The sequence below is a fragment of the Sylvia atricapilla genome, chromosome 1 (genome assembly GCF_009819655.1).
Source record: "Sylvia atricapilla isolate bSylAtr1 chromosome 1, bSylAtr1.pri, whole genome shotgun sequence".
Classification (NCBI taxonomy): Eukaryota; Metazoa; Chordata; class Aves; order Passeriformes; family Sylviidae; genus Sylvia; species Sylvia atricapilla.
In genome coordinates, this window is record NC_089140.1 from 34,195,719 (window position 1) to 34,217,935 (window position 22,217).

The following is a 22,217-nucleotide window of genomic DNA, read 5'->3' on the forward strand; positions in this document are numbered from 1 at the left end:
TTCACTCCAGGCTGAAATTTACTATTCCATGCCTGGAACAGTAAAAAAAAAAAAAAAAAAAAAAAAAAAAAAAAAAAAAAAAAAAAAAAAAGAAGAAGAAGAAGAAGAAAAGTCATAATATTAAGGAAAATACTAAACACACAACAGTGGTTTCAGATGATCTTTGGCATTTCTTCAATGCAGAATTGGCTTTATTTTTAAATTTTTTTTTTAGTCTGAACTTCATCACTATGAATTACTTTTCTAACTAAAACTGGGAACAGGTAACTTTAATAATTAATTCCCAATACGTTACTATCACTGGATCTCTTTTAAAGCTTTTCAGTATGAAGAGATATCATAGCTTTCAAAGGAATGTCAATGCCCTGAAAAGCCAGGAAGTTAGGGGTGGAAATTTCTTCTGTGAGCCACACAGATGTATGAAAACCGTCAAAAAATTAACAACGTATGTTGAGGATTCAATGCCAGCCCCATTTTTATCCATAACTAGACTTCATTAGTTTTGTGGGTTTAAAATTGACATTTAAAAATAAAAGCAACATAAGTTTTTGTGACTTAATTGAGTGCTCCTTAAATAAAGAGATATTTCAGTATTTGCAGACTGCTAACATCTTTCCAAAATAAGCTGTGTGCTGGTGCTACTTTGCTCTATTTCACTATCACCCTAAGGAGCCCTTATTCCTGATGGAAGCCATTTCTTTTGCTAAATCCTGCCTGTGAACTCTAACAAGACCATTTAAGCCCTACTAAACAAAGTCTCCTGGGAGGCACTATTGTTAAAATAAAAACTGGAGCAAATTTTTGAAGTGAACTTTCTGCAACCATTAGAGGATACAGGTCTTAAGAAGAAGAGAAAACTTGTTATAGGAGAGGGAACAAAAAGCCAAATGTAAGCAGAGAGCATATGCCAGCCACCCCAAGGGAACAGAGGGAAGGTACAGAAAATTAACTACTGCATTTCTACCTCCACCAAAACCTCAAATGGGCCATTTTAGGGGACTAACAAATCCAGAATCTGAAGATAAATACATGTCTACCTCATTACCTGAGAAGAGCCTTAAAGAGCACACTCCTTTGCCGAATATTTCTGCTTCTCTATGAATAATCTCCTGTACCAAGAAGCAGGAGGTGCTTACGTGTGCACATGCAACATTCTCAGCATTGATGTGTGTCAGTCTGGACGCTGCTCAGCTCTCTCTGTCTGAGAACGAGGCCCCACAGTCTTTTGGCACAGATTTTTACTGTAAAAGTTAACAAACACTTTCTGCAGCCAAAACACCTTGAACCACTTCTTATCAGGTTTCACAAGCTAGGTGGGTTTGACTCTGGTCAATACATGGATGAGAGATCATTATATGAAATTACACTTCGCTGAAAACTTACAGCAGTAGCTTAAAACCATCGGGCGAGACGTCACCATGAGGACATGCACAGACATGACTGGGATCCAGGCAGCTCCTGGCTTCACCCAAGCCAAGATTAACACTCCTGGGAAAGCCAAGATGAGCAGCATACCAAAGGGGGGGACAGTTCATGGAAAAGGGGACTCAAAAGATTAGTGTGGTTTTTGCTTTGAACAAGAATGACAAGAAGCCATATGTGACAGACACTCTCTACTGAGTGGAATGTGTATTTGTACGCCACCTCACCAGCCTGTAGGGCACGACTCCTCTCAGGCATTTAAAGTGGCACTACCATGTGCAGTGACAGTAATGCCAGGCACACTGCTGAGCCCTCACAAATTATCCAACAACTGAGATAGGAGAAAATTAAAGGGAAACAGTCATTCTCAGAATTTCATTAACAAATTGGGTCAAAGCAATCCCATTTCATTTTTGACAAAGCATAGGCCTAAAGGAGGATGAGGACAAGGATTATATTTGGATTATAACAAATACAGGGCATAAGGCAACCTAAGGGAAAAAAGGCTCTTGGTTTTCTCAAGTTACCACAACATACACGTTGTCCTGCATTCAAAGACGAATTAACAAGAGTTTTCTTGGAGTACAATTCAAACAGGACTGCATGGAAGGAATACAGCAATACTCTTCATTCTCACTGGATGCAGTGGAGGGTATGCCCGTAGGGCTTGAAAACTGTGTAGGAACTGTGAGGCTGAAATGTAGGACAATTTACATACTCCAAATTGTTTCCCTGGAACAGATATTGCCTAACTACCTACCCTTGGTTACATCACCTTGCTAGTCAACTGCCATATATACTTGCACTTGAGGGAAAAAGATTTGCACTGTCCAATAAAAGACATGTAAGCTGTATATCTAAAGTTAGTCTGCAGCCCCTACTGGACTGTTCTCCAGGCACTGCACCCACAGAAACTCAGCCATGGCATGACTCTGAGCACCTCATCTATCTCAGTCAGAAAAAATCCTACACCAGGTAAACACTGGGGGAAAAAGCCAGTAGTTTATCAGAAAAAGCTCAATGCTCACTTCAGGTCCAGGAAAATTTTTAGGATGAGAAAAATGGAAAATCTGGGCTGAGGCTGTTGAAATGCAATGCAGTTCATAGTAAATTTAAAAAAGTTTTGAAGAAAGAATATATGTTCTTTGCTACTAGGATGTTACAAACCCTAGCTTTAGAACAGGGGTCCAAAAGGGAACTTGGAACAGAGGGTGCAGAAAGTGGAAGCAGGTATTATTTATAACCTGGCAGGCAGGACTTGCAGAAATGCAGCCATAACAAGCTGATTCTCTTAACTGCAGGTAAAACAACATTCTGACTAACTTCAAAAGTTTGGAAAATATATAAATAGTAAAAGTACTTTGCTAGGCTGATGCTGACTTTTTTTTTCTTTAGTATTTGATGGAACATGTTTCAAAGAATACATCACTAGCCAATATTGCTGACGGATTTGCAATGTTATACTACCTGACCACATCATGAATTAGCCTTCTCAGGAGGAGCTGTACAAAAAGTAAACGAAAGAAAGAAGAAACTCCTTGCCATCTTTAGGATGTCAAGGAAATGAATCAGTTTGTTTCAAACAGGAGATGATTAAGAAAATCTAAAATTTTCTGAATTACATGAGGACTTTATCGTTTACCTTTTCTCACTGTGCTTCCTTTTTTCATAACCAGGGACAGACATACTTAACAACTTGCAGACAGAACATCTCAAGGACTGCTACAACTTTTCCATTTAATCATTAATACTAAAACATGAAATAGCCTATATAAAAACACGTGGCGAAATAGCTTTTCAGGGCAATGATGCTCATGTGATTTCCTGCTAAGGAGAATATATTGAACCTATTTATGACAGAACAGAATAGCCTTTTTATATGCATTTAGCTTTTTAGAAGAAAATACTGGTATTTAGTCTGAAGTGTCCAGAATTATTTGACAAGATCTCTTCTTAAAGTAAGTCAGACTGATTTAGGCCAAGAGATCTGGTTCAGGATAGCAAGCAATTTTCAGTTACTCTAATCACTGCAAAAAAATTCCCAGGACTTTTATACCCTGGAAACCACTGGAATATGAGCTCTTGAAAGAAATATAGATCCCTTTTTTCATTTATTTCTTTTCATGAACATAGTTTCCTAATGAAAGTAACTTCTACATGATGACAGCAACAGAACATTCCTCCCTGACCACTTACAATGAATTCCACTTTCCCCCCCACCAAAAAAAATAAAAGGCAGCGGGGTGAAGGCGGGGAGGGAAATTGGGTAGGGGGAGGATACTGACCACTTTTTAAAAATCTTTAACTGACACTGTACCGTAGGCAGAGCTCTCCTACTTATACATAAGAGGTGTTTTGCACATTCAGCATTTCTGGTAAAGTTACTTTCTTCACCTAATAGTTTCAGCTGCAACATTTAAAGTCAGTGTCTTTCTCTGCATTAGCAAAGAATTTGGAAACAAATGCCCAAACACATTTTAGGGACTGCAGACCAAATGTAAAATACCACGAGCTTTGCTTTTCTATTTTTTGGGGCACTTCTTACCAATGCCTCAGTATGTCTCCTGCTCTCCAAACGCCATATAGCAAAACTGCTCCCTTTATTTGGGATGAATTAAAGAGTAGATGCTTACCTGTAGGAGTACTACTGCGAAATGAAGAGGAGGGAGTGATTGGAGGGGTGACTGGAGGAGTAAGGCTTCCACTGCTGTGGCGAGGTGGAGTAGATACATTCCCACGGGACACTGTGCTTGACAAAGTCAAAGAGAGTTTCGGCTGAATCTTTTTCTTCAAAGACTCCTGCTCACGTCGTGCTGCATCAGTCATAAATCTAGAACAAGGACAATCATGAGCTTTGAACCACTGTCCACCTGCAGGCTTTAGGTGAAGATAAGGTATTTTTCGCCCTCAGTGACACAATGGAGTTTCAAACTCAGCCGTGACAAGTTCCTCTACAACACACAAATTTACAGAACACAAACTTCTCCACCAACAGCTTTATGTATTCAACATCTGGGCCATTTCCTTCTGATTTCAATAAAACTTACATTAGATACTTGCATCATGTGCAGACACATAAGTTTTTTAAACTCCAACCAGAGCTCAGCATTACAAACAATAATATGATGATTGTACTCAGTCCTTTACAGTAACTACATTCAATCATTCTGTGAAAAAGTAGCTAAGAAAAATGTTAGCAGCAAATGACCTTCAATCTGAAGGTCAAAGGGACAGAATTAATTACTTTGTGTAGATACATAATTTTCAATAGGATAATCACACCCTTTAACTAATGGTTTTAGACAACGTTGCCTGGCATAAAAGATGTCAAATTAAATTGCAATTCCTCAAACTGGAGTTCCTAGCTCTTGAAAACCAAATGAGTCTCTCTATAGAGCTCTGTACAAGCTGTTGAAGGCCTAATACAACTCAAGGTTCATCTCTGCGGGGTGCTGAGAGGTAATTCAGCAGTGCAACGGGAATGCAAGGTATGCAATGGCAGTGCTGTAATTCCAGCAGTGCAACTTTTTGCATGATATCTCATCTGGAATAAAAAATGCTTTTTTTCACTTTTATTCTGATTCCTTTCAAAAGGGAACAATTGAACTGAGAAGTACCACTTTTATTCCAAGTATACACAAAGAGTTACATCAGAAGATCTGATGCTGCTTTTCTGCTGACATTCAAAGCATTGCTGTTGGAACCTGTATTAACTCTCACTTGAAAAGACTGGGGTTCCCCCACAAGAGGATCTTTATGACTTAGCATTCAAGAGACATTTGAATCCTTTGTCTTTCCCCTCCACTACATATGGATATACATTAATAATTATGGATATCGTGAAGGATTCCTAAGACATGCTAAAGTAAATCACTTTGTCAGTACAGCCCTCTGTCCTTGAGGCTGCAGTACAAACTACACCTGCCAGTGAATAAAAAAAATATGCACTAACACATGATGGAGAATAAAAAGTATCAGGCATTTGTTTGACCATAGTCTCAAAACACTATGGCATAAAATTTTAGGTAACATTAGAGCAATAAAGATGCATCCTGTCTGTCCATACCATGAAGCCATTAATAAGTGGATCATTGCCATGATAAGTAACATCAACACACAGGCATTAATAAACAGGTATGTGACATGACAGCTTATCTTCTTTGAACTCAGACAACAATACATCATGTCAAGTCCAAATGTGGCATTTTTATGAAGTTAATATTTTAAATGCAGATATCCATAGTAACAGTTGAGTGTTAAATTTCTCTTCTTCAACCAAGGGTACAGATTATATCGACAAAACAGTCCTCAAATGGAAGTCTAAATTTCATTCAAGAAAATATACGTAAAAGGATTTTAATAAAGTGGTCATTCAGTACACATTCGCTTTCCTCTAACTAGGAAACGTCTAATTCACTATTTTTGCAATTTGTACTATGATGTATGCTTGCTTCTGGATGGGAAGCCTTATTTCTTAAGAAAATGTTATGGTAACATTATAAATCCTTGAAAACTTGGAAGATAACTTCAACTGTGAGATATTAAAAGCAGCAGCATGAAAGTTGCTCTTTAGTAAACTCAGCCACAAATAACAATGTTAAAATAATATTGAGTTATAACCACTCTGGTTGAAGTCCATAAAAATCAGGAAAATGTGAAGTTATAACTGAAACTTCTCCCTGTCCTCTTAACTCGTTCCCATTTGGGCTAAGCGTGTAAAGTATATTCCAAAATGTCATTTGTTGTCTACACTGCGAACCTGAGAGAAATGGAAGGCAGAGTCTGTTGAGAAGTTCAGTTTCCAATATCTCACGTATGGAATTAACCTTTCCAGATCCAAATGGTCCCATACAGGTCTGCTGAAGCACTGGCAGTGCTGTTGGTTTGAAAATGAAACTCGTGTAAATGGATTAAAAGAAAATGTTTTTCAGTATTTTAACAGAAATGCAGTATTATACACGTGTCTGACCATGGCAGTGTTCTTCAAAGCTTAAAATATAAGCATTGTACTGATGGCTATAGAATGACATTTCCAATGAAGTCTTTAATTTTCATGTTGGAAGTATATTATGGTTGCAACATCAAGTGTTCACGAATGAAATATGCTGGAATTAGGGTTGAATATTGGTCTCTAAATTACATGCCTGCATACAATTTTCCCTGCCTCATTTAAATGCACAAGATGTCTGGGAAACAAAAAAATGAACTGTAACTAGAAAAGGCTGCTGTTTAATTTGGGTTAAATCCCATCTTCTTGATAGTCAAGTCTCAGCATCTTCAAATCCATCCCTTTGCTGAGCAAAGCTACCTCTGCTATTTTCAAATTATTATCAGCATAACCCTGCCCCTCTAGTTCCACCACTGGGCAGATTTCAGTCACCTTTTCTGTTGCGTACAATTTTGTTTACACCTCATAATCCTCTCTCCCTCAAACCAATATATCATAGGGGTGCAGTGAAACAAGGAGGATCATTCAGCTCCCAGCCATTCACTGACCCTGTTTTGAAAAGCATGTGGTTTGTGTGCTTTCTTGCCAACCGTTCATAATATCAGACAGGAGCAAATTCTTTCTAAAGAAGTCTCTTCTACACCCATTTTTTCTTTCCTCACAGCTTTCCTAATTATTCAACTCTCTGCTCCAAAAAAACGTGGGTGCAGTGATTTCTGAATCAAGTGCTTGCAGCAACTTTAATAAACATGAGCAAAATATAGTTTTTCCCCCTCTTCTCATTCCCTGGAATGGTTCAAGTATTTTTATTGAAACTTTCCCAAGAAATTCAGCCTGAAGGAGACACCCAGCATGGAAAATTTCAGCCCAAACAGATGAATGTTGGCAACATAAGCAACTGAAACAGTCTTATAATGGAAAGTGTTGCAAACCCTTTCATATAGGTGGCAATATAATACAAACAGTGTTAGCTCTGGTTACCAACACAAAAAGTCACAAAAAGCAGAGGTTACGCTTAAATTCAAAAAAAGCACTTTCAAACAGTTTCCAGAATTTCTAAGACTTGTCACCCTCAAAAGCTTTGGAGTCAAGAATGAACAGAACATAGTCTAAGAGATTTCCTTGTGCTGTTAGCACGCACTGCTTCACGATCATACCCCGGAGTGACTCACAGGACGGTGTCAGAGTTAGTTTATCATAAAACCTACGCTACACACAATGCTAAGGCAGTTTAAGAGCTCTGGACTCATACACCCAGACTGAGGGTAAGGGTTATAAAGATGAGCTGCAGGTAAACTGAAAAGATATTCTTCAGAATATATATTCCTAATAGTTCTCATCAGAGCACAAAGTGGCCTTTCCTCCTCTTCCTCACTGCTAAATCTTGCTGATGCAGGAAGTCAGCTGCTTGGGCCGGTTCTGTTTCCAGATCCACAGATACTCACACTGACAGTGAAGAAAGAAGGTACATCACAGCTACCTGGTTGGACTTGAATATTAATTTGCCACATTTAGTTTCTTCATGATTTAGTCTCTAAAACCTATACCAACAGAAGATGTGTCACAATCACAAGTCTACTGTTCTCCAGTTACCACGAGCACAGGCAAGAGAAGGGAAGGGGATTACTCTGAGCTTGCATGACAAGGAGATTACACCACACGGAGACTCAAATTCAGGACTGCTCTGCAACACTGTCCAGATGCACACAAGCTCAAAAAAAAATGTACACCACTACCTGACAGTAACAAACACACCCTGCCCTGTGCCACCACTGCCAACTAGTACTGATGCCTTCAGTTTTAGCTTTCATATTTTCCAGATTCCATACTGCATTAGTATATAACTCTGAACTTCATTTAAAGTGTTAGCAAGTTCTCTTCACAGTTTAGATAGACAAAACGATCCTTTTCCAGCCTGAGAACCAAGGACACCATTGCAGCTTCAGGCCCAAAACGTATAAACAACAGTGAATTGAGGAGAGCAAACTGGGAGAATGGGGCATCACAACCCGAAGCTGTAACTGGACAATTAACCCCAATATATAAATGGAACAAAACTTATAAAAGTGTGAAAACCTGTGACCCATCATCCCTGAGTGTAGCCTCGCCTGGCCTCTTGTACTGCCCAAGGTGTATCCTTTGAAGGCCTTTTTAATAAATGCCTATTTTATTCCTTTAACTCTGTCTAGCCTCTGTTCTAGGTAGCCTCTCTAGGGCATCAGTACTAGCCCACAATGGGGAAAGACAGCAGAATAGAATTAGTTCTGACCTTTTTTCATTACCAGATAATTGTGGGAAAACATTTATAGTAGCATTCAGGTCATATTCATGTTTGCCTAATTTGGCTAACCTGCCCTGGGAAAGCCTGTCACCTCCACCAGAACATGAGAACATGCTGAGCTTCCATCACTTGTATTTCAGCAGACTGCTCCTTAGTATGACACGTGCTCAACTTCAAGATTGACTGGAAAGAGGAGAAAAAATAAAATCCATGGTGCTTTATTACAGATTTGTGCTGCCTTGTGGCAGTATTATACGTAGATAAAAAGTGGACAGATTTACTTGACAGATAGGTCACACACTAGCTTGCTGACTACTAAATTACATACATACATACATGAAAGCCACACTAATTCTCTTGCTATTCTTTACAGCCACCAGACCAAGGTCCCTGCTGTATCTGTTTTCTCCCTTGAATCTTTTCCCATTTTTGCCTCAAGATGTTCCTGCTATTTCTTGTCCGTGCTGTACCAAAAGAAATAATGAGGCGGGGGTGGTAATTTGAGCTTTCAATCTTCATCATCACATAAGCAGTGTTTATGAAAATAAAAGGCTAGGATGGAAAGCCTTTCTAGTTGTACAGTATTTTAAAACTTCAGGAGATCTCTGCTTTGAAGAGGGATTAGGAGAATCCAATTCTCAAGGGATGACCCCATTTCAGTAGGACAGGACTCTGTGGACTCTTCAAGTCAGGGGCTGTCCTCCATACACTGTATCTTTTCTTGTATAGGCAGCAAAGCAGTTTGATTTAATCAATGCCAGAAAGAAGATACAATTTACAAGTTGAACTTCTCATGAGTTAAAGAAAAATCTGGTGAAATCTAAATGGTGGGAGTTCAGCAGTACTTGTTCACAGACAAGTTCAGAAACTTGGGCTGTTGTGTGTCCTGGAAAGGATGAAAGGCTTTTCTCAGTTCAACCTGAACAACACTGGGGCAAAACAAAGACAATCAATACCCCCCAATAATGTCTTGCCACACTATTTATGTGATCATGAAGAAATAAATATATGAGCAAGTTTTTGATCATCTATTAAGTCAAATAATTTGATGAACACCCTTAAGCGCTTTCACATATCATTCTTTGTAGTGTGGGGAAAACAGAAGTATTCTGCAGCTCTTTATAGACCTTCTGCTTCACAGAAGCTAGCAACAAACTTTTTCCTTTAGAGATGTTTCATTATAGATTTAGAAAAACCCTAAAAAGAAATATCAATGTGAAAACCCCCCATTAAAATCATGCATAATCCCCCACATGCCTTCACACTCTTTAGATTACAAACTATTTGCATAGTGAATGCTAAAGTATATGATTCATACAAAAAATCCCCTTTAGATGGTCTTGCTTTTTTCCTAATTTCCCAAAAAAATGTAACAAGTGGGGAAGAAAATAATAATCCCTTCCCAATTATTCTCTCAAACCTGTATTGGATTTCATAACAGGCACTAACCAGATCAAACAGATCATTAAAGGGCATTTTTAAGTTACTGAAAAGAACTCTTCCATCCCAGTATTTATGGCAGGAACACCTCACATCTGTGTGCTCATTTACTGAGATTCAGGTCTTAAAAGGGAATTCAGTGTTCATTCTCAGTGCCAGTTGTATTCAGACTCATCTACTGAAAACTTTCCCTATGTCCTAAATATGGAGTATTTATGACAAACTGATGAGTATCTTAGACAGATAGGACAGAATCAGATTTCTTTTTATTATTAGCCTTAGGGATAATTCATAGCCAGTACAATTCTTTCATTTCCATTATTCAATCAGTTCTCCTCAAGATGTAAAACTCTTACTGCCACAAAATCAGCTATAGAGTAATACATATTTTTCTGAATATTTCCCTCTTAAGCCACTGTAGTAGAGATTAACAGGCCGCACATGTACCTGCAACAATTTAAATTGCATTTCTGCCTCTTCACTGAGAGACTCGAACACAACATTCACTCACACTCACTGCTGCCAGTAGATTCAAGGCTGAGCCTTAGAATTCCTGCTAAATATGAGCAAGAGTTCAGTGGGTTTACTTTGGTTGTCTACTCCTCACACATTCTTGAAAGATACAATAAGCCACAATAAAATATTCACCAAAGAGATATTTTGTGCTTCTAGCGCGGAAAAGTGATTCAGAAGATTGAGTAATTTCATATCTAAATGTGTAAGTGGAGCTAATGCACAGTGATATACCAAATAATCTATTACCACTCAAACAGGATGAAAATAGACCCTCCCAAATAATACAGCTGCCTACAGTAAAGCATGTGTTTACTCACTGTTAATCAATACAAAGCAGTGTTAAAAGCAATGGAAAATCTAGTATCTCTCTTGGTTTTGGGAATACACAAAAACATCAGTGTGAATTACACTTCATACTTTGGTTAACAGAAATATCAAACACCGAACATAAGCCCTAGCTTTCCATTTTATAATTATTTACAATATTATATGTAATATATTAAATGCTTATGATATTAAATATATGGATTTTAATATTTTTCTCTTTGGAAAGGAGCTCTTTTACATCTTTTTTTTCTTCTTTATTCTGTTTTTTTTCCTTCTTCTCTTTTATTCTGCTTACACTTATTTTCCTATATTTTTTTTTCAAGAAGCACCAAAGTAACATTTAATTTAAAATTAAAACCAAACAAACATGAACCAGTGTGGTATGTTCAGCCCATCACAAAAATAGGTGTTTATTTAAAATTCAAATGTAAGAATTATTTTTTTGGGTTTTATTTTTTACATTACGTGGTACTTTTGTGTTTTATTTCTTGAATTTAGGTAATACAGCAAATAAAAAATGGAGGGCTGCCTTTTATTTTATATTATTTTTAAATTGTCAGAAAAAATGCACATTAGATAGATAAAATTTGAAAAGTAACATGATCAGGGCAGATGCAGTCTCAATTTAGACATTTCATTCATAATAAAAATTCATTACTTATTCCCTCGACTGATGACGGGGGCTCAAGGAGAAGCCCACGCTGTCTTTCTGATGTTCTTAAAATAAGAAAATGACATTTCAGTGTTTAAAAGGAACAAAATTAGAGCTCGTGAAAATTCAAGAGAACAACAGTAATTTCCAAAATATTAGTAACATACCGCAAGTTTTCTTCCTTTCCCCTCCCACACCCTCCCCAGATTTTTCCACCCTATCTTGAAGTAAATGAGTGAGTTTCAGAATGGAGCTATAACTTAGCTGCATCTTCAAAATTCTGTCATTTCTATGGCGTGAGAGGCAATAGCCGAGAAAAAGAGATACCTGAAGGAGGTAATTAGCAGGAAGGCAGCAAGCACTTGATATAGTTTGGTGTGATATTTTCACCTCTTCTACAAATGCAGAGAGTTTAAAAAGTCATGATAACCCTCACGTCTGATGGAAATGCTCATTATGCTGTGTTCTGCCTCGACATCAACTTAGTACTTATCAAACTCATTCCAGAGTTTTGCCACTGGTGAAAAGAATCATTTGGATGGTGCAAAACGCACACAGAGCTTCTTGCAGTTGGGACAGATTTTTAAGATGCTGCGGCAAGCCCCTGCCTTTAGCATAATGTAGCAGTTCTTATTTCAGAAATCTCCTCCCCACACTCACCAAGTGGCTTATTGGGACATATATCAGCCTCGGCTTTGCTTGCAGCCACTAACGAACAAACCAGCCCTCGCCTGCTGCTAACAACAGATACTTTATGCATTATTGCCTAATTAATCGTTGAATATAACGTCATGAATCCTGAAATTTCAGTTCATACCCTTGTTAATATACAAGAATAATGTAATGCCACACAGCCATAAAATGTTACAGAGACCAAAATGAGAATCCTAGCAGACATAAATAATGTGACATGAAAAGCAACTTCTTCATTTAAAGTATTTTTTAAACCATATTATTTTAGAGAAATGCACCATGACAGTTTTTAAATTTGCATCATAAAAACAAAACCTCTGAATTATTTTTCTTAGGATGACTAAAGACAATCTCAGATGAAGAAATACAGATAGCATCTTTTCAGTAATACACTAACTTTACCTATCAGTTATTAAATTTCAATATTTTAAATATTGTTATTTCACAATTTATTACTTACTAGACTACTCTAAGCTTTCACATGAATGAAATGTAAAATTCTTGAAAGAGGAGTAAAAATTTAACTTTTACTTTAGTGAAAAGTACAGGGGTAATAAATTGTGTGTGTCTTCTTATATGTAGAAGTTATGAACTTTAATAAATTACTAATGTCTTTGGAGAAAATGGAATTAAGCTGTCCATAGAGTGAAAAAAAAAAAAAAAAAAAAAAAAAAAAAGGCTCTATATGTTCTAAATTTTACTTGAATCTCAAAATAGTTCTTGTGTGGGACTAAGTAGTGTACAAGCCCTGTTCTGGTTCTCTGCACAGGCTCCAGTACTGTCAGATTGCCTAGTTCCAGTAGCATGTTTTATGTACAGATGTGCTTAACCTAAAATACTGTATTTTTTTCCATTACTGGTCCAGCCTCTTTCCTTCTTGAAGAGCTTATGGTAACTATTTATGTAAAAACAATTTCTTTCTGTCAGCCCTACAGAGAAATAGATCTGTGTACGCATGACACACACTTGTACTGTTGGACTCAGTTTCATTTTATTGATGCCTCAAGGACTTATAGCTTTAAGAAGCCGGGAGCTGAAATGTCAGATATTTTATTCTTGCAATGTTCCATTTATGTCTGGCTATTCTTGTGTCATTCTGTGTTGAGTTCTCCTGAGAATTCAAGTCAACACCCAAAGACAGATTCATCATGCAAGAATTTAAAAATAGATATTATCACAAATGATTGGTTATTAACTCTAAGGAAGTCTAGTATCAATCTGCATAAATAAAACCATCTTCGGTATTTTACCCAGTATTAATCAAACACATTAACCAACGTATTTTGCAGTTTTTCAGAAATGTATCACATATACAATGTCTGCACTGGCTCCTCCAGGCAGTAAGCAATCCAGAATATCTATTCAACAAAAATATGACAAGAAGAAACTGATAATAAGATGCATAATAAATTAATTCCTACATTAAAACTAAACTCAAAACAGATGCTGTTTTTTCTTTCAAAACCAGAGACACCAAAGTCACTCACAATGCACTCACAGTTTGATTTTTAAAGAAACTAAATTCATTTGTGAAAACATTGATATAGAACATGATTCTCCAGTTGGGAAAGAGCATTCAGCTCAAAGATATTCTCCCAAGCTTAAAACATAAGTGCAGATTTAGATGGAGAAACATTTTTTGAAACTGATTTATAAATCTGTATTCAGAGGACTGGGTGGGGTAAAGCTTATAATGGAAAATTGCAGCAATCTTAACATTAGGAATGTGAAATGTCTGGTCTTAATAAACCAAGTTTTCAGGCATCGTGAGTTGCTTGAAAGGATGATAGCAACTTACAAACAATTCAGCCCCACTAAAATGGCAAATTGAACATTCCCAATTCTTCAGGCTCTGCTGCAATGAGTCACACATCTATAAAATAGCCAACACGAAAGATTCCTCCTTGAAGGTAACAAAGTTCAGGTGAAGATAGACAAGGAAAAGTGGAGAAGGAAGAAGATAACCATCACATGTGTGTTTGCTCTCTTATACAAACGAAATACCGAACTCGCATTTCGGTAATTATGTGCTATTTAAAAAAAAAAAAAAGTACTTTTCTACACTTTTAAGATGATTTGACTGACAAAGTTAACAGTTCATTATGTAATCATTGCTGTTTTAGCAGTTTGGGGAGGGGGAAGTACCTAAGAACTGAGAATAGCTCCTGAGGTCCCATTATTCAGCTATAAGGCATAAAAGCAGAACACTGATTTGCATTCTGAAATTTTGTCCCCGTTACTCTTGCAGTGTGCTATTGCACCAGACCCAGGCACAAATGGGAGTGCAGCAAATCCCCCAGTTTTGCTCACTCTAACAGGAAACCATTCCCTTGCATCCCTCACTGGCAGCCACCTTCCCACCTCCAGCTCAAGTGGTCTGATGAAACCAGCAAAACCCTGCTAGGATGCAGAAGAAAAGGACTGATATCTGAATAACTAACAATGCACTGCTCCTCAGGCAGACAGCAGGGAAGTTCCTTCAGCCCTGTTTGATCTGCTTCGCTGGCATTATTGCAGAAAGCTAGTTTTTCATTAGGTAAGGAAAAAAAACCAACCCCAAAGTTGTGATGCAGCCCAAGTGAGGTTACAAATGTACCTTAACACAATGAATGAAGAGAAAATAGATGGTGTAATACAGAAAGACTTGCAAGTGGAAAAAAAGTATAAATTACTATTTTAATTAATTTCCTAATGTAAAACACAGCTGTAGTAATGTTGGCAAATATCACCTGCCTCTTTTAAGTTTGTTAAATTAAATCATGCTCTTTAATTGGGTCTTAACGTACAAAAAAAGTATGTTTTATTTACTTTTTATTACAATATCAGTATTTTAACTTTCAGTTTGCTTGTGCAAAAGCTTTATAAATTACTTGAATCACTTAAATCTGAATACCATAATCTGCAGTTACAATGCACCAGTTTGAGTTTCAACAATTAAATGCCTTTTTTGTGGACTCCCGCTGCTATGTGAACTAGCTGTAGGCTATTAAAATAATGAGTCCGGACTGAGTCATCTGATCTCAGCCTTGGTGCAAAGCCTGAGGAAAAGGACTTAGCCCACAATTCCTAGTCTGTTTACCAGACTAAGACCAGACTGTTGGAAGCGTTACCCCAGCGCTCCCTTCCTCCCCCCGCACTGGACCAGGGGAAACGCGGTGTCACAGAGCCCTCTGCAGGCAGCGCCCGCCGCCCGCACCACCTCGCATCCCTCGTCCCGTCCGGCTGCCCTGCATCACTGTCCACCCCGTCACTGCCCATCCCACCACTGGCCATCCCCATCACTGTCCATCCCCACTACTGCGCACCCCCACCACTGCCCATCCCACCACTGTCCATCCCGTCACTGCCCATCCCGTCACTGCCCATCCCGTCACTGCCCATCCCGTCACTACCCATCCCCATCACTGCATCACTGCCCACCCCCACCACTGCCCATCCCACCACTGTCCATCCCACCACTGCCCATCCCCCACCACTGCCCATCCCCACCACTGTCCATCCCCATCACTGTCCATCCCACCACTGCCCATCCCCATCACTGCCCATCCCATCACTGTCCATCCCACCACTGTCCATCCCCATCACTGCATCACTGCCCACCCCCACCACTGCCCATCCCGTCACTGCCCGTCCCGTCACTGCCCGTCCCGTCACTGCCCATCCCACCACTGCCCATCCCACCACTGCCCATCCCACCACTGCCCATCCCACCACTGCCGTCCCGTCACTGCCCATCCCACCACTGCCCATCCCACCACTGCCCATCCCATCACTGCCCACCCCCACCACTGCCCATCCCCACCACTGCCCATCCCACCACTGCCCATCCCACCACTGCCCATCCCACCACTGCCGTCCCGTCACTGCCCATCCCACCACTGCCCATCCCCACCACTGCCCACCCCCACCACTGCCCATCCCACCACTGTCCACCCCCACCACTGCCCATCCCCACCACTGCCCATCCCCACCACTGCCCATCCCACCACTGTCCACCCCCACCACTGCCCATCCCGTCACTGCCCACCCCCATCACTGTCCATCCCACCACTGTCCATCCCCATCACTGCATCACTGTCCATCCCACCACTGCCCATCCGCACCACTGCCCATCCCCATCATTCCCCTCCCACTACTGTCCATCCCACCACTGCCCATCCCCATCATCTCACATCCCTCCTCCGTCCCGCTGCCCCGCATCACTGCCCATCCCATCACAGCTGCCTGTCCCACCCCACCACCCCAAAACAAGTTGCCTACATACTCGCCCCTGTATGAAGCGTGGCCTCCTCCAGAAAGGCTCAGAAAGACAGGCCAAGGTAAGGTGGGAAAGTACTCATCCCAGGATGGCAGAAAGCCCGTGCCAGCAGCATCTGTGAATTTGGGGTGCCCTGAAGATCTCACTTTTTCAAGATGTGGGTTTATGATGTCAGATGACACAAGGAAAGGGAGCTCAGTGGACTAGATAGGTCTCCTCAGCTTGTATGCCACAAAAATACCACAGATTTGGCCACACCAAGGATGCTTCAGACAATTTGGCCTCATGAAACTCCATAAATGTGAAACTCTCTGCCAGTGACAGTAATAAGGAACAAAACCTAAAGTCTCTCCCTCCTTCACAGAACCAAAATCATAGAATGGATGAGGTTGGAAGGGATCATCTGGTCCAGTCTCCTTGCTTAAGCAGGGTCATCCTACAGTACACAGCACAGGATAGTGTCTAGACAGTTCTTGGATATCTCCAATGAGGGAGGCTCTGCAACATGGCAACCTCTCTGGCCAATCTGTTCCAGTGCTCAGTCACACAGTAAAGAAGTTCTTCCTCATATGAAGGTGGCATTCCCTGAACCTCAGTTTCTGCCCATTGCCTCTTGTCCTAAACCCTCCACCTTCAGAGAAACACCACCAGGAGCATCTGGCACAAAGGGAACAGGAAACATCTGTTCACACCCTCCAGAGGAATCCAAAAGCACTGTCATTCACTTTTATTTTCAACAACATGAAATGCATCTTCCTACAATGTCAGTGTATAAAATACTGAAACACACAGCACATGCACATGATGATGTCTAAAGTTATACCTATCTCAGGTTGGACTCCAGCTAGTATCAAGGGACTGCTGTAATCTGCACTAGTTTTAAGTTGGTTTGTGTGCCAGACCATGTAATTTATCTACCTCCTTGATATTTCTGCAGTTTTTGATCCTGTGTGAACAGGCAAAGGGAAAATAATTAAATGGAAAACTTTCTCTAATTAATCTCCACAGGTGTTTTTTAGTAATTTACCATCATCATTTCCACTTACCACTCTGGAAAAGATCTGACCTCTACCTTTTATACTTCTATTCTTTATAGTCCAATGACATCTCCATCTATGATCAATCCACAGCAGCATTTCTGCCTTGTTCTCCCAACAACTTTGTTACACCCAAGTGACAGAGAGAATATTCTCTGCATTACCAATGTCATTCCACCACTCCTTTTGACTGTGGGTCCTCCTGATCTCAGCCCTCTCTGTTTCATACCTCTCCAGCTTAGGTCTTCTGCCCTGATTAGGAGTCCATGTCCTGAATTTAAGTAGCACTCAGTAATAACTGCTTGTACATGTGTCCACCTATATCTACATCTACACACAAACACACTGAGATTCATGGATACACATATATCTATTACATGCACACATATGAATTAAATACATGTTTGTATATCAAACATATATGTGTATTCTTTTTCATTTTAACAGCCAAATGAAAGCAGTTCTTTTGAGAGCCAAAATAATTAGATAATGAAGTTTCAAAAACGTGTGGCCAAGATAATATGACTTTTGGGGGACTGTTACTCAGGCAGCACATAGGTAACAGGATTCAGCACACACAATAGAATTAGCAATTTGTGCAATTCCTGATGGTTCTCTAAGGTAAGTTCTGATGAAACAATCTGTTTTGAGAAGAGGACCACAGCACTCACATAGAGACAGAAAATGTTCTAACCTGTCCTGCAATTTTCGATTCTTGAAACATTGCTTAAACTCTAGACAAGTTTGCAAATACACCTTGAGAACATCTTAAAATCTCAAAACCCAGAAAGAAAAGAGAAATGTAACTATTAATTAAGATCTGGAATAACCACAATCAAATGTGGTAGTGTCTGACATGAATTTTGAATTTCTGATGTTGTCAATAATGACGCACATTGCCATACATGCAAAACATTGAACTGCATCTCTTTCTGTTTCTGAAAATGTTGTCAGAGGGAATGTGGCAGATAAATTTCAGCTAAATTTCAGTTTTGACAGCCTCAAAGCACCACTACCACTATTCTTCTCCATTCTTCAGTCAGTGCTTAAGCTGCTATGTCATAGTATTTTGCAACACATACTCAAATTTCAGTTTTATTTCAACCACCTTCCAAAGCCAAGTCTAAGAAAATGCTTTAAATGCAAATTTCTGCTCATCCTATGTAGATCCTAAACCACACGAACAACCTCAGTGCAAATATTAGCCACATTTAATAGCTGGCCTGACCAACTACAGGGACTTGAAACCTGTGTCCCTCTCAGCACAGTGGTTCCCATGAGTGTATGATTAGTGGTTCCTTGATGGTCTACAAAATTATATTAAACAGCAGTTCATTAGAAGCCAGAGGATAAAATTTGGTGCATTACGGCCTAGGAAAATACTGAGTGTTGACTCTGGTCTGCAAAACTGCCACGCTAGAGAACCACTGTCTGGGCTGAAAGGCACACGGCCAAGGTTTGTTCCTACTTCTGCCCCGAGCATCAGACATGAACCTGTACGAGGGCATTTCTCAGTCTCACCTAAAACCCTGACCTGGGCCAAGCAGCCCCTTGGCAAGGGACAGCTCTCTCACATCAGCAACACCATGCAGAAAGAGCAAGCTAAAAGGCAGATAATAAAATAACTTTCTGTTGCTTGCTGGTCACAAAAACTTCACAAACTTTCCTCTACATGTTAACACAGTACTCTCTTTGGAGATGAGGACTTAAAAAAAATCTTTGGCATATTGATTTCCAGATTTAATTTTGCTCACAGGGGCTAAAAAGCTATTAAAACCTTCCCACTCTCCTTTCTGCTCTGTCGACTTTCTAAGTCTGCCTTGGCATATTCCTTTAACATAAACTGCCCACCAAATACTGAGACTAAAGAGATACATGTCCTTCTCTAGTTTCCCCAAAAGCTACGTCAAGCACCAGAGGAGTCATTTTAATACCTACAGACCTGGAAAACAACCTACGGACTGCTGTTAAAATAAGTCAATAATGGCTACACTTAACACTTTTCATCCATCAGTCAACATCTTGGTAAAAAGCTTAAACACTTTCAATACAATGCAATGACACAAAATACTTTGCTTCTTGCAAATCTTTAAACAAGAGTTTTTAATCTTCAAATAATTTAATCCTCAAAAATGTTTCAAAAGCCATTTCTAAAGCCAGCTCCCTAAAATCTACTTTTTCCCTTGATTTCTCTATTTATCAATCAAACAAATTCTAAAGGCTGTTACTAATTGGATCAAGGTAGACCTTAGATCACGGTTCAGAATGGATTTTCAAACTCAATTTTATATAGAAATTATGAAATACAATGAAAATAAATATTATACAATTGCTCCTGGAGCTGACTTCCTAGAAACTCTGAAAGACAGTTCTAATCATTCTTTCAAGGTGGAGAGGATCAAAGAAACTTTTCAAAGGAAGGATATTTTTTTTTTAACACATGCAAATGCCTCCTCCTAATCATTGTCTTTTTTCTTCAATGCTAGTGTCCTTTTCCTATCCAAACTAATTTTATAAAATATTTTTTTCATTCATGGAAACCAATTTTCACTTAAATTGAAAATTGTTCTTTATTGTAAACTCTCAGCAGGACTAAGCAATATGGGAACAGTGCTTTGCAATGAATTTCACTCGATAACTTTTAAGGCTGCTAGGAGCTTTTGGATCCTCAGGTAAGCTTGCCCCTTGCTGAAGCAAAGAATTCTGAAATAGCCCTTGTATAGCATTTTCCTATATGAATTGCATGTAAACTCTTACATATAATCAGCTGAAATACTTAAAACTCCTCTCCATCCCCTGAGTAACTCATGTCTATTGTGCTGCATTAATTGAGAGGAAAGAACAAAAAATCCTATATGCAGGGTATAGAGACTCCTTAAAATGGGAGGCTCATAAAGGCCTGAATTGAAAAGGCAAAATTTTGAATTTTAATAATTTGAGAACTACTACTTTAATGACAAATATGAAAATGAGAGTAATCAAAGTCATTAAATAAAAAAAATTACAATGATTTTGGTATTTGTTCACAAGTTCTATTTTCCCTTAAAAACAAACAGATCCAGTTACTTTCCAAAAGCCATTGAGTAATTACTGCAAAGCTGTCAAACAATTGACTCTGGTAACCCTAAATAAGATTTTCGGATTTATCAGAAATTAGGATGGATGGATATTGCTGAACATACTCCTGAGCCAGAGCATTTTGTACCCTGGCAGTGTCAAAAGACTAAATAGATGCAATATTTTTATTTGCATCTATTTAGTCTTTTAATCAATAGATTATTGTCAAGCCCTGAAAAGTTTAAAAAAAAAAAAAAAAAAAACAAAAAAAAAAAAAAAACAACAAAAAAAAAGAGAACAACAAACCATCACTTAGAAATACATATTCGAGTAAAAATACTGTGACATTTAGCACCCAAAGTTCTCTCTCCCTCATCCCCAAGTTAACTCCTTCCCCCTCAGGTAATAAACTGCACAATGATTCAGGCTGATCTGTTTGCAGGGGTGACATAGCAGCCACTTGCTGGAGCTGCTCAGCACCGTTTTTATCCTCATCTCCCACTGACACTGGAGTAATTGAAAACACTTGCACGAGGTGCTCAGCAACTTGCAAAATCCAATACCAATGTCAGCCAGCTTCAGCGCGGCTGGGATCCTGCAATGCAGTGAAATGAAACCATCAGGGTCACCCTTGGCAGGAGCCAAGGGGAGTGGAATGAGATGGGAGTGCTGCCACAAAAGGGCTCGATACCAAGGGTGCTCACATTCTTGTCAGCAGCAGCTCAAAACAGCCCATGGCAACCTGACGGGACAAGAAGCTGCAAAGATGGATCAGAATGTGCGGACTGGGCAGGATAGAGAAGTTAGGAGGAGTTAAGGTCCTTAAGGACAAAGTCCCAAGGTAACAGACAAGGAGGGTAAGTTAAAACTCAGCTGTGACAAGGGAAGCTCAGCATTAAGGCATAAATAGATAAAATAACATTCTGATTCCAAAGAGAATTTCCCTTATACCTGTCCCTCAATTATCAGGATTAGTAAGGCATTGCCCAAATCTCTCCTTAACAACTACAGCGTGTCTGTGTGCACCCATGAGCTCAGTGAGAAAACGCTCTAGATCATGATCCCTCAACTCTCTCAGCACCTTCCCAGCTGGAGGAGAGCATCTCTGACCCGATACTGCACAACTGAAGGAACATTTTGGTACACTACGTGCCTCAGTGTACCAAAGGACTGCCAAGGGACTGGCAGCTGCCTAAGAGCTGGCACAGCATATAGGGCTGCATTCCCAGCACATCTACAGGCTGCTCCCCCAGACTCACAGGCTTATTGCTACAAATTCTTATGCACCGGAGTGTAATTTCAACAACACCAATGTCTTCCTCATTTAGAACATGGGAAAGGACAGGTGATAAGGATTAAGAAAAAATAAAGTTCGAGTATTTTCAGCACAGCAAGGAAAGCCACATCACAGTCTCATGATTTAATTGCAGAAACATGAACATGAAAAGCATAAAAATTAAAGCAAACTGTGAGAGAAGAACCAAACCCCCTTGAACACTAGCACTTCTGCCCCCCAACCCACACAACTGATGTAAGAGTGGAGGAGGGAAGCTACTCACAGTAATATTGGCAGTGATGAGCAGGCA

At 39.5% G+C, this 22,217-nt stretch overlaps 1 protein-coding gene across 1 annotated transcript in view; it reads right to left on the reverse strand.

Moving 5' to 3' along the window:
• Positions 1-22,217, reverse strand: part of JAZF1 (JAZF zinc finger 1) — a 186,692-nt gene that overhangs the window by 23,279 nt on the left and 141,196 nt on the right. The window contains 1 exon segment of the mRNA XM_066319336.1: positions 4,056-4,252. Within this exon segment, the coding sequence (XP_066175433.1) occupies positions 4,056-4,252 (197 nt within the window).